Source organism: Benincasa hispida, chromosome 1, assembly GCF_027475165.1.
Source record: "Benincasa hispida cultivar pf3 chromosome 1, pf3_genome.v1.1, whole genome shotgun sequence".
Taxonomy (NCBI): Eukaryota; Viridiplantae; Streptophyta; class Magnoliopsida; order Cucurbitales; family Cucurbitaceae; genus Benincasa; species Benincasa hispida.
Genome location: NC_143478.1, coordinates 36,935,333 through 36,949,592, shown reverse-complemented (window position 1 = coordinate 36,949,592; position 14,260 = coordinate 36,935,333). Strand labels below are relative to the sequence as shown.

Genomic DNA, 14,260 nt, shown 5'->3' with positions numbered 1-14,260 from the left:
CATAGTTAAAGTGGAAGTAAGAGGTCGATCCACAGGGAAGGTATTAATTCTTATCCTTTATTATCTAACCTTGACTATTAAAGTAATAAAATGGGCCGTTTGATTGAATTGGAAAAATACTAAAGATCAAAAGATAAAAGATGAATGTAAACAAGTAAGGAATGAAATTGCTTCTAGTTCAAGTTAGACGTTCAATACAATTTCTATCATCGAATTCTAAAAGTTTGTTGACAATCGGATTATGTTTGCAACTACTCGCTCAACTCAATCAACCTAGCCTCTACAAAGGCCGATAACTAGCAATAACCTAGTTGAGAGAGCGTCCTAATCATTGATTAAGGTTGGATAGGCCAAACCCTAATTAACCTACATGCTTCTACTTCTATTGGGTTCGATAGCGGCCATATAGAATAGAAAACATGTACATTAGATTCTAGGGTTCAATTGCGTTGATTAATTTTTAAGGTAGCTTACTCAATTAACCAAAATTTCTCCAAATCTAGTAATTAGTGCATCCTAGGATAGTCATCAACATACAATTACTATTGCCTCTTAAAGATCTTGGGTACACATTCCATCGAACACATTGAAAGCAACATATTCAACAACGATTGTGATAAAGCCAAGCATCTAGGCTATACATGTTCAAGATATAAATCATTCAACATGCTTCAGGAATTAAAATCATATTCAAGAAGGCATAATTCAGATTGCAGTTGATAAAGAAACTCAAAAGAATTTGCAAGAACCCTTGAAATAGAAACAAGATTCAATCAAACTTCACAAATTCATTGAAAAATTGTATGAAGAGTTACAAGAGTTTTGTTTACAATTCAATAAAAATATAAAATCTAACCTAAATTGGAACAAGAATTATCAAAGAAGTGAAAGAACTCGAAGAGAGATCACCACCTCCATGGATTTTCTTTCTCTCCTTTGCAAAAATGCAAAAAAACCTTTTATAGTCTGTAGGCTAGCATCACGACGTTGGAGTAGCGTTGACACGTTGAATCGATGAAAAGACGAAGGAGCATTGGGCTTGCGTTGCAACGCTACCCTCAATTGCTCGTCAACGCAAGGCGCGCGTGTATGGTGCTTTGCGTCAAAGTTCGGAGCGTTGCAACGCTGCCCTGTTTTGTAGCAAAATAAAGCGTTTTGTCTTCAAGCATTGTGCAATGCCTCTCCTAGGGTCGTGATGCTGAAACTCGATGTGAATACTTGATTCTCAATGGCATTTTGGTAATTTACGCGATTCTCTTCAAATTGTTGATTTTCTTGGTTATTTTGGATTCTTTTTGACCCGATCTTTTGTTAATGACTCCTAAATGCCTCGGAGACTATTTTACCTACAAAATTAGCATTTAAAACAAATAATCAACACAATTTTGGGGGAATTAACATAGAAAATATACATCTTTTAAGAACCTAACAATAATATATATAAATTATTAACTAAAATCCTAATCAAGATAATAGAATTTAATCTGAATTTAAAATAATAAAAAAAAATAAAATAATGTGAAATCTAAAGATATATTATAAATTAAAATAAAAATGGTGATAAACAAATTAAAGATTGATTAATATTTTTGAAAAGTGACTAAATCAAATCAAAACAAATATGAAACCGTCAATAATATATATAAATCATTAACTTTATGTCTTGAATGTATTATGAAGTCTCTGACGATTCTATTTTATCATCGGTTAAATCAAATCAAAATATACGGATTGTGCTTTCAGTGCATGGTATTGATTCAAGGGTATCTTCCCGTTGGTTTTCTAAGCTGAACGGATTTTCTCAATTTGGGCCTTGGGAGTAGTTCATCAGAAGCCCATTTTTACATTAAAGACAGCCCAACATTCATCACAGTAGAATCTGAAAAACTGGACCGTCGTGTATTTTATTATAAATTCCCAACAAAAAAAATTGCTTTATATACCCCACGAGCTAGAGAAATCATACCAAAACAAACCCCGTTGTCCAATTATTATTTCTCTACAATCATCAAATAATGGAGGCGATGAGTCCAAAGCCCTCCTTTGAGGGAGAAGCTGGTTCATATTACAAATGGTTGCCTTCTGACTATCCCTTGCTTGCTCAGACCAAAGTCGCCGCCGGCCGCCTTCTCCTCCGCCCTCGCGGCTTCGCCCTTCCTCACTATGCTGATTGCTCTAAATTCGGCTATGTTCTTCGAGGTATCTTCTCTCTCGCTAGCTTTCTAATATCGACTTTTACGTTCTATTTTTTTTCATTCGACCTTTTAGATGTGAAAATTCAAATTTCTTGAACTTTCTATTTTTCTTCATTGATATTGACTTTTAGAAGTGAAAGAACTTTTCATTTTTTTTATTGATGTCAATTTTTAGAAGTAAAAGTTTAAATTTTCTCAAGCTTTCTATTTTTTTTTCATTCATATCGACTTTCGCTTTCTATTTTTTTTTTTTTTTCCATCATGGATATCGATTTTTAGAAGTGAAAGTTCAAATTTTCTTGATTCATTTGATGACTATTTGATTTTTAAATTTGAAACTTCTAACATTGATACCATGTTAAATCTAAGGTTTATAACGTCGATGTTGATGGGTATATCGAGATCTTAATTTTATGAAAATTCAAAAAGTAAATTTAGACTAGTAAATAAGTCTTTTATAATTTTAAATAAGTTAACATGTCTATTATTTTGTTGCTTACTTTCTTTATATTTCATGGATTTTTCTACCATATAATTGAATATAGATTCATCCCTCGTATCGATGTCGAATCCATAGAAATATAAAAATATCTACATATCAATAAAAATTTAATACTATAGCCAAATCATTGATTGATTTTAAAATTTAATATAATAGATGATGATAAATTTAATTGTATCAACTAGACCTTGATAAATGTTGTACGATACTTTTAGGTGAGGATGAAGTTGCAGGATTCGTATTTCCAAAAAAATGCAACGAGGTGGTGGTGAAGCTAAAGAAAGGAGATCTAATTCCGGTGCCAACCGGAGTCACGTCATGGTGGTTCAACGACGGAGACTCTGATTTAGAAATCATCTTTTTGAGTGAAACCAAAAGCGCTCATGTCCCCGGTGACATCTCTTACTTCGTCCTCTCCGGCCCTCTCGGCCTTCTACAAGGCTTCTCGCCGGAGTACATCGGAAAATCCTACTCTCTAAACAAAGAAGAAACAACCACACTTCTCAAAAGCCAACCCAATGCCCTAATCCTCCCCGTTCAACAATCCCAATCCCTTCCCAAACCCCACAAACACAGCAAACTAGTTTACAACATTGACGCCACCGTGCCGGACATCAGACCCAAAGTCGGGGCTGCCGTCGTTACAACGGTGATGGAATCCAAATTTCCGTTCATTGGCCAAACTGGTTTGACGGCAGTTCTCGAAAAGCTCGACGACAACGCCATCCGGTTGCCAATGTACGTCGCTGAGCCGTCCGATCAACTGATCTATGTGGCTAAAGGATCGGGGAAGATTCAAATCGTCGGATTTTCGAGTAAAATTAATGTAGAGGTGAAAATGGGTCAGCTGATTTTGGTCCCCAGATACTTCGCCGTCGGGAAGATCGCCGGAGAAGAAGGCTTGGAGTGTATTTCCATGATCACAGATACTCAGTAATGAAAAGCTTCAACTTTTTTTTTTAATTATTTTTTTATTTGGGTTTATTCTGAATATTAAAAATTAACATCTCTGATATTAAATTGAACAGTCCTTTGGTGGAAGAATTGGCCGGAAAGACGTCGGTTTTGGAGGCATTGTCGCCGGAGGTTTTTCAAGTTTCTTACAACGTCACGGCGAAGTTCGAGGAGCTCTTTAGGTCGAAGGTTTAACAAAGATTTGTCTTTGGATGAGAGACAATAATTGATTATTGTATTATTATCATTTAATCATGTATTTGATTTGGTCTATGTTTGCAACATGATTGTATTTCCATGCCAATAACAATGTAATAATATATAATATTTGTTTGCCAAATGGTTGATGGAGTCGATTCAAATTCCCTACTCCATCTATACATTTTTCACTCTCAATCATTAAAAATTTTAATTTATAAATCTAAATTGTTATATATTAAAATTTAGAAATTACATTATCGTCAATTTAAAAACATGAATTAAATTGTTAAGGACTAAATCATAATTTCAAAAGTCAAAATAAACTCAATTTAATGGTAATTAGTATAACTTTCCTTTCTTGAAGTTAGAGATTTAATTTTCATCCTTGCAATTTGTTGCACTCAAAAGAAAGATCATAATTTCAAATAAAATATAAAGATAAAAATAATTTTTCTTTTTAATTTATTTATGTGGCGTGAAATGGTAAGGTTGACATCTAATTCTCATGATCTCGATCTTTTAACCAATTTTTTTTAGGAAATTGCATCAGGTGGCTTATTTCAATTATACTTTAGCATCCATATTTTCACTATTTTAAATATTGCAGATATGGTAAAATATATAAAAAATATTCAGCTGGCTAAAATCAGGGAGAGATTTCATTTTATCCTTATTCCAAAACTACCCTCATCATATATATTTCAAATCTGAAGTGATTCTCTCCCACTTTTTCCCTTCTTCTGCTTCACCTTTAGCAACACCGAGCTCTAAAAGCACACATTTAATATTTCAATTGCTTCTCGATTTTTCTGTTTATAATTTGTTTCGATTAAGAATCTTGAATTTCTCTGCTAGAGATTTCGATTTCGCCTTTGCTGGCTGCAAATTTTTTAAGCCAATTTGTGGAGGGTTCTCATTCAAACTTTTGGTTGAAGTTTGTCTTCGCCTTTCTCTCATTCTTACAGGTTTATTTTTGAAATATATTGTTTTCAATTTTGATTTTGTTAGCTGGAGATTTCTGATGCAAATTTGTGGATTCTTTTATTCTCTTCTTCTTTTTTGTATATCGTTTTTTAGGTTTTATGTTTCAGGCGACGACAATGTTTCATAAATTTTTAGGTATAAATCAAATTGATAGAAGTTGAAAGTGCAGTTTAAAGGAACTTATAAAATTGATTGGTGTTCAATATTTTGATCGTTTTCTAAAACTACGACTCAAATTACAGGTCCAAAAGGAGATTTAAACTAATAATTATTCATTTTCTTTGAAATCACACGCATGATAGGACAGAACGAATGTTGAGATTACTTGTTTCTCACTCGATTAGAGAAATTTTTTATTTCTAAACTCTTTTTTTTGTTCTGATTCAGTGTAAAATCAAAATTGTGGAACCGGACAGTGATGGAAAAGATTTCTTAAACTCTTCTAAATTGTTTACTTCATCTAAAGATTTTTTCTTGAAGTTTGTGTTTTATTTGTTACTGGTTTTATGTTTGTGTTTTCTTTTTTGCTTGAAAATTTCTATTTGATTGGTATTTGATTATCATGTGATGACTATCTTCTATATTACTTACTAATATATCATTGTGTTTGTTATCTGATCTTTACTTGATTTTCATGTGATTATTTTCTGATTACCATTTTGAGTTATATCTTATTATTTTTTTTTGTACTTTTGCAATATTTTGTAGTTATGGTTAAACTTCCAATAGTTGTTTTCCATAGTGGTCACTGGAATGATCAACAATACTATATAGGTTACAAAACTATTGGTGTTTTGGTTGAGGAAGCGATGCTTTTTTAGTCTTTTGTTGACTTCATACAGAAGAAACTTCAACTTCATTCATCTATTGAACCTTTAGTTTTGTTGAACTTAGGTAGTACTGGGGTTCAATATGTTATGATTCTTGAAAATAAAGATGTATGTTGGTTTTTTTACTGTGGTTAAGAATAAATTTATGAAATATCTTTTAGTTGCTCATGCTGTTAACATGTTTTTAGAGGTTTCAGTTGCTACTCCTATTATTGAGGTTGATTTTGAATGTGAATTAGAAGTGTTTAGAGATGTTCATATTAACAATATGTCTTCTGCATTGTCTTTGAAGAAGGACTTGTTTGCTAGTAAGGAAATTTTGTTGAAGTTGTTTCATCTTATAGCTATAAAGAATAATTTTGAGTTTAGAACTTCGAGGTCAAATTCAAAATTTGTTGAGTTGGAATGTATTCAAGATGGTTGCCAATGGTGTGTCAGAGCATCACATTATAAAAGTAGTGAAATTGTGGATGATTTGAGAGTATATTAGTGAACATAATTGCTCTTTAATGGTTTGTTCTTCTCATAGACAGTTATCTTTACAGTTTATTAATCATTATATGGTTGAAAATTTTAGATATACCTATGATCATTTAACACCAAAAGATATTATACATCATATGCGAATGAATTATGGGGTTGTTAGTTATTATAAAGTTTAGAGGGCAAAAGAATCCATTATGAAGATAGTTGTGATTTAAGAGAGTTGTAAAACTACTCGTAAATTTAAGTATGATGAGAGTAAAAGAAAATATGTAATTGAAAATATATCATTTCAAAACTTTTGGAGTGTTTATATAACTAAGTAAATTAGAGAACTTGTATTCAGTTAATAAATAATGTCAACTATTTGAATTTAGGAGAAAAAACTTTTTGAAGAACTAAAAGTATATAGATTATACATGCTGTGAAATAAAATCAATGGGAAGAATATATCCTTTGAAGGCTTTCTCCTGCGGGGTCCTTTTTGCTACAAGAATTCTACTTTCGAACAATTACTCTGGTTGGCAATTCGAATACCACCTTACTTTGGAAGTTTTGAAGAAAAAAAAAGGGGATGGATCCCTGCAAAGACCCGTTTCTCTAGCAGAGAATTCTCGTCCCCGTCTTTACCTTCAATTGACAGGGACGGGAGTAGGGATGGGGAAATACCCCTATGAGAACGGGTATGAAAATCCCTCGCTGCATCCGACTCCATTGCCAACTCTAGTCCATAATTCTCCTCTCTTCTCCTCTACATGATGTAGAGGAGTTACTTTTAATCTAATATAAATAGAATCATATTTAATTTAATAAATAAATAAATAACTAAATATTTTATATTAATAATTAAATTAAATTAAATTAAATATCATATATGTAATTAAATATATTTAAATCATATTCAAATGCACATCTCTTTTATACCCTATAGTTTTAATATAAATTTCATTCATATTGATTTCAACCTATAGTTTTAATATAAACTTCATTCATATTGATTTTAACCTATAGTTTTAATATGAATTTAATTTATATTATTTATTATTTGAATATTATTCAAATAAATTAAATCTCTCATATTATATAGTTTAATTTTGAATTCTATTCAGAATTAACTTTATAATATAATGTATCTATATACATCATATTAATTTTATTTTATACAATTAATTTACATTCCTTAATTTTATTTGAACAATTCAAATCTTCCAAAATAATATGAACCTTATTTTACCCCTTTGTAAGTTAGTAGGGGATCTAATGGACCTATAGATTAGAAGTTTCAGTGATCTAAGACAATTAATTTAACTCTTTAATTACATTAATCAACTTTCATTAATTGTGGATCACTTCACAACTGCACTATTCACACTGTAGAATATTTGTGTTCATTGATTTACCATTTTACGTAAATCAATCCTTCACAAGTTGTTCATAACTATAGCTGGGTCAAATTTACCGTTTTACCCATGTAGTTACCTTTTCTTTTAAGGATCACTGATCATCTAATGAACAATCTATTTATGTTCCTACCATAAACAAGTCTCTCTCAAGTCAACTAGAGGGGTGAGGTCTCATCATTCAAGTTTTGGAGTTGGCATTTAAGGGAACAACTTATCTACTTACCCTAAAGGCGAGAAGGAACACATTCCATCTTGTGAAGCTATGTTTCCAGCTCTTCTCACTCGGTATCGTCCTCAAAATGGTAGACATATTGAGCTAGTAACTAAGGTCACTATAACCCCATATCAAAGAAACGACTCTCATGAGGAAGAGTGCATAACTCATTCAAAATTCAGATTGAGTTACATGGTCATCATTTGAAATATTAATATTTTCAGTTAACGATGTTACAAGGAGATATTACATATTTCATGGTCTGGTCTTATACAATCTCAGATTTGAATCAAATTGTTTGTAATAGTAACATTTACAAAGTTGGTTGTATCCATAATATTACCAAGATAAGACACTCAACCTTATTTATATACTATAGACCTTTTAGGTTATTACTTGACGTAATCCACTTGTATGTCAACTACATATGGTTCAAGTTACATTAAATAACATTTGATCTTAGTTTATTGGATTTGAGTTATGCAAATAATAAATAATACTTTATTTATTTGGAAATAAATAATACTTTATTTATTCAAAAATTTGTCTATAAATTGACCGACTACTAGATTCAACCGACGATAAAAGGTGCACGTGAATCATGATAGATATAAGCTATAAGGTTATTTTATTTAATTTTTTTAGTTCGATAATTTCGTAGTGGATACTGGATCATCAACCTTTATAAGATATAATTAGTATTTTAACTATTAAAATAGATTTTTTTTTCTTGAGATAAATAATTGCAGGAGTGGAAAAATTGAACCCATCCACCTTTAAAAATTTCAATCTTCGACAATAGCCTCAAGATTATGACATATGAAAATGATATTATTACAAATTGTAACACGTTTTTTTCTGGAAGAATATATGGATAAAATCGTTCTAAGATTTTTCATGCGGACCACAAGATAGCTTATATTATCCTCATCTTTTTTTCTTTTTTTTTTTCAAGGTGGACTGCACAAATATTTATATAATTTATAGGATTTGTGGAATCACATATGCGTTATAATCATTTGATTTTTGGAGTGTCATTTTTAAAAATTATAGGAAAAAAATAAGCAAATAATGAAAACAATTAATTTGACACTAACAAATTCGTGTTGTTTTCTTAAGACAATTTTGTCCCTCTATCAAACATGTCATGAACCAATCATCTCTCAAGATTAGAAAAATTACTGACATGTGAATGCAATACTTGAACCACATAATTCAACAACCACGATAGTGTTAGAGTAAAATAGTATTTAAAAGAGACAATAATTGGGGAGATGAGAATTAAGGAAATAATTATGTCTTTTTTGTGTATTTTAAACTAATAAGAAATCCACATATTCATAGATTATTTATAGAAAGATAAATAGTCATATATTTTTGAAGAAAAACGTATCTTTCAATCAAGATTGCATGCTTTACTCGTGAAGAGGTGTGGTTTTCTATTTTCTTTAAAATAATAATTTATTTATTTTTGAACCATTTTAACTTTGAAATTTCAAATATTTTAGAAGATATTATTGTTAAAATAAAAATGAGAATTGATGTGAAAATAAAATGAAAAAATAAATATTTTTTTAGATTATTTATCATTCAATATCATATAAATAAGGGGAAATCATTATAATAAAAAGAACTGAAATTGAAAAAAAAAATAATAAAATGAACTGAAATTAGACAAATAGAAATGAATAAAATGGAAAAGACATGAAATTGGAAAAATATAACAGGGCCTTTTTCTTGGGTTAAATTATCTCATTTATTCTTGAGAATGGATCACTTGAGGCCTATGAAGCACAGATACTCCATGTGAGGCAAAGAATCCGTATCAGACACATATCGGATACTGATACTTTCAGATATTTTCTAGATACGTATTTGACATGTGATTTGACGTATCTATTTCTACACGTATTTTTTTTAAAGAAAAAAGACAAGCAACTCATCTAATCTTTCTCAATCTAAAACTAGACAACCTATTTAAAAAGCTCACTACTCGAGTCTAAAACTAAAAGGAACAATAAATAAATAACGGACCAAACCCTAAACTAAAATCATCTAATTCCATCTTTACATTTGAGTTCTCACAAAATCCACCAAAATATAAACCATTTGGATATCTTCAAAAATTCAATGAAGAAGTTTTTCGATTATCTTCATACTTCTCCCCCTAATCTTCTTCTTTTTCTTTGCAATATGAATCACTTTTCTATTGCATTTTATTAACTATTGCACTTCAACATCTTAGATGTTTTTTTTTTTTTTTTTTTTTTTTTTTTTATTGCATTTCAGTGTTTGTATTCTATTTTGTGTTATTGTTATTAACTTGTATGTTAAATTTATCTATATCCTAGATTTCTTTTTAAAGAAAAAGAAAATGTATGTTCAACGTATCAGTATTCTCGTTTTTTATAAATATATATATTAAAAAATATATTGAAAAATGACGCATCCTTAAACGTATCCGTATCTTAATTTTTTAGAAATTGACGAATCGTTTTATCTGATCGTATCCGTATCGTGTTGTTATACCTGTATCTGTGTTTCATAGCTTGACGCTTTTAAAAGCATCAGTCGTCAATATTATCGATACTTGACATTATAGATACATCAAGTAACCAATTTCTATAGTAATGATTCTCTTTCAAGGCCAAAAGTTTGCTTTCCATCCCCTATTGTATATTGTACTCAAAAGAATCCGAGAAAAAAAAAAAGGAAAAATAACAACTGTGATTTAAGATAGTTGTGTAACTACTTTCAAATTTAGCTATGTTGAGAGTAAGAGAAAATATGTAACCAAAAAATATACGATTTCAAAACCTTTGTTCATATATAATTAAGTGAATTAGTGAACTCATATCTAATAAAATGTTAACTTAAACATAATTCAATAAATTAAAGGTTATACATTCAATCAAAAGGCCATAAGAGCATGGTATAAATTTCCACCTCTAAATGTTATTAGAACTCAAAAAGATGATGATGATGATAATAATAATAATAATAAAATAATTACAATAATAACAACAATAATAACCAAAGGGAGCGACTCTCGTGAGGAAGCGTGTGAACGTTAGTGCCATTGAATTTTACCATCAGGAATACAAGAAAAACATAAAAACATGCATACTAAACAGTATAAGATAAACATACTACTGAAAATCAAGCATGCTTAACATAAATACATATATAAGACAAAGGATAGAGAAATTTACCTTTGAAGATTATCTTCAAATTTTTCCTCTTCTCTACAAGAACTCCTTCCCCGAACATAATCAAAGGGACACTACCACTAGTTTCGTCCTCACTATTCTCCGACAAAAAATGGATGGCGAGATCTGAGAATTATGAAAGAATTAAGAGGAGGAATACCACAGAGAAAATTTCTCCATTCCTAAAAGTTTTTTGAGAGAGTTTGAGAGAAATATTTTTCTCTTTCAAAATTTGTATGTTTCTTCCATAAAAAACCTTATTTAGAGAGAGAGCCTTAAGAACTTGAACGGGAGGAGGAGACTCCTCCTCCCACGTCAAGCGAGTCATCTTATTATTATTTTTAATTAAATATTAAATTTAATTTAATATAGAGTTAAATAAATAATAGTTAATTAATTAGCAATTAATTAAATATCACCCATTTCGATAAAATTATATCTTAATCATATTCAAATACGTTCCTCTCTCATAACCTATAATTTTAATATGAATCTCATTCATATTAATTTTAACCTATAGTTTCATATTAAATCTAATTCATATTAATTAATATTTGAATCTCATTGAACATAATTAATTTGAATCTTATTCAAATCTCTCTCTCTTTTATTATAGAGTTTAATTTTGAATCTCATTTAAAATTAACTTTATATTATAATGTATCAATATACGTTATATTAATTGTATCTTATACAATTCATTCTCTAATTTAATTTGAACCTTTCAGATTTTTGAAAACACAAATGTTCCTTGTTTTAACCTTAGTGTGCTAGCATTAGGACTTATTGGTTTACAAATTATAAGATCCAATCATTTGAGATTAACTAATTAAATTCTTTATGTCAATCAACATTAATTAATTGCGAATCACTCCACTAAAAACACACAACTGCACTCTTTGTATTGTAGATATTTTATGTGTCCATAAATATAGCCAATTACTAATAAGTCGACCCTTCACGAATTGCTCGTAATTACTGTGAGTCAAATTACCATTTTACCCCTGTAATTTCTTTTTACTTCTTAAGTACCATTGATCCCTCTAATAAACAATCAATTTATAGTCCAACTATAAACTAAATCCATCTCAAGCCAATGAGAGAGTTGGGTCTCATTTTTTAAGACTCGTAACTAACCTGGAGAAATTCGTCTACTTACCCTTAAAACATGAAGGAGCAAACTTCATCTTGTGTAGCTATGTTCCCAAGTCCGTACTTGGACAAGTCCCTAAAATGGTAGGCATATTGAGTCGGCAACTCGGGCCACTCTCAACCGTACAAATCAAAGGATTGCTCTTAGAGACAAGAGTCTATAATTCACTCAAGATTGAGATTGAGTTACCTATGGTCATCCTATGAAATGTTAATCTCTTCAATCAAAGGTGTTATAAAGAGAGATTAATCATTTTGTGGTTCAATCTTATACAAACTCTTTGTATAGAATACCCTCACTTACATATTTCCACACGAAAAATTTGGATCAGATCGTTTGTAACACTTACAACTTTTGTAATTTTTACAAAGTGAGTCATATTCATAGTATCACTAGGATAAGACACCCAAGCTTATCCATATACTACAGACCTTTTAGGTTATTACTTGAACATAATCCACCTGTATGTCTAAACATACTGTTCAAGCTACATACAATAACCTTGGATCTTAATTTATTAGATTGAATTATGCATAAATAAAATAACTCATTTTATTAATTTACACTACAAGATCACGAGATTTGGGACACTAATTCCAACAATTTCCCACTTATCCTAAAGCTAGTGGTGGTATACAAGACAAACTATAATACAAAGTTAAAATATACAATACAATAAACTAGGACATACACTATATCCATTAACAAAGTATATGATATAATAAACTAGGACATACACTATATCCATTAACAAAGTATACAATACAATAAACTAGGACATATACTATATCCATTAACATCTCCCACTTGCCCTAGACAATGTGACGCATATCTGGTAGACCTAGACTTTCTAGATGATCCTCAAACACTTCAGTTGTATGAGCCTTTGCAAACGGATCAGTATTGTTGTGCTCTGAAGCTATCTTCGTGACTATCATGTCATCTTGTAGCACAATCTCTCGAATCAAGCGATATTTCCTTTTAATGTGTTTGCCTCTTTTATGACTCATAGTGTCCTTTGAATTTTTCACATAATACTATTATCACAATAAAGTGTGATTGGTAAAGATGTATTTGGAATGACTTACAAATCAATTAGAAACTTCCTCAGCCAAATAACTTTCTTAGCAACTTCACAAGCAACTACATATTTAGCTTCCATTGTGGAGTCCGCAATGCATCCTTGCTTGATGCTTCGCTACACTATAGCTCCTCCATTAAGAGTGGACACTGATTCTAATGTGGATTTCCTAGAGTCTTTATCAGTTTGAAAATCAGAGTCTATGTATCTTGTGATGATCAAATCCTTAGCCCCATACAAAAACATATAGTCCATCGTTCACCTTCGATACTTGAGAATTGTCTTGACTGCTGTTCAGTGATGAAATCTTGGATTGGATTGATATCTACTGACAATCCCAACTGCATAACAAATGTCAAACCTTGTACACAACATGATATATATAAAGCTACCTACAACTGATGCATAGGGAATCTGTCTTATTTCCTCAACCTTTTGAAGTATCTTAGACAGTGTACCTTAGACAATTGAAATTCCATGCTTGATATAGTAAATCCTTCTTGGAATTATGCATCAAATATGTGATAAGTAATTTGTCAATATACGAAGCCTAAAACAAAGCTAGCGTTTTATTCTTATGATCTTTGATTATTTGGATTCCTAGAACAAACTGTATCTCACCCAAATCTTTCATTTAGAATTGAGCGGCTAGCCAGTTCTTTGAAAAGATTGAATCCCCATGTAGAAACGATTTATCATTTCGCCCCAATTTTGTTACAGAAAAATTACAGAACCAAAACATTAAGAATTAGGCTAAACATGCTTTATATAGTAATTAATTTGGGAAGATGAATTACAACCTTTGTAGAACCAATCCTCAAAGACGTTTTTCCAATCTTCTAGATTCATTACAAGATCAAACCACGAGCAAGACAAAACCACCGATTTTCTCTGCTATTCTCTTTAGAACAAGGAAGCTCGTGGGAGCTTTTGTGTTCTGGAGAAGGGGAAGACAAAACCAGAAAATTCTTCTCCATTCTTTTTTTTTTTCACATGAGAGTGAAAGAGAGCTATTTTGTATCTCTTAGTCTTCTATGTGAGGGGAGTTAAA

At 30.6% G+C, this 14,260-nt stretch overlaps 1 protein-coding gene across 1 annotated transcript; it reads left to right on the top strand.

Annotated features, from left to right (window-relative positions):
- Window positions 1-1,944: 1,944 nt before the first annotated feature.
- LOC120070182 (12S seed storage protein CRD-like) lies at window positions 1,945-3,991 on the top strand. The gene is made up of 3 exons (XM_039022041.2): window positions 1,945-2,199; window positions 2,913-3,630; window positions 3,726-3,991. The coding sequence occupies exons 1-3, from the start codon at window positions 2,016-2,018 to the stop codon at window positions 3,844-3,846; spliced, it is 1,023 nt and encodes a 340-aa protein (XP_038877969.2). The 5' UTR covers window positions 1,945-2,015; the 3' UTR covers window positions 3,847-3,991.
- Window positions 3,992-14,260: the final 10,269 nt, after the last annotated feature.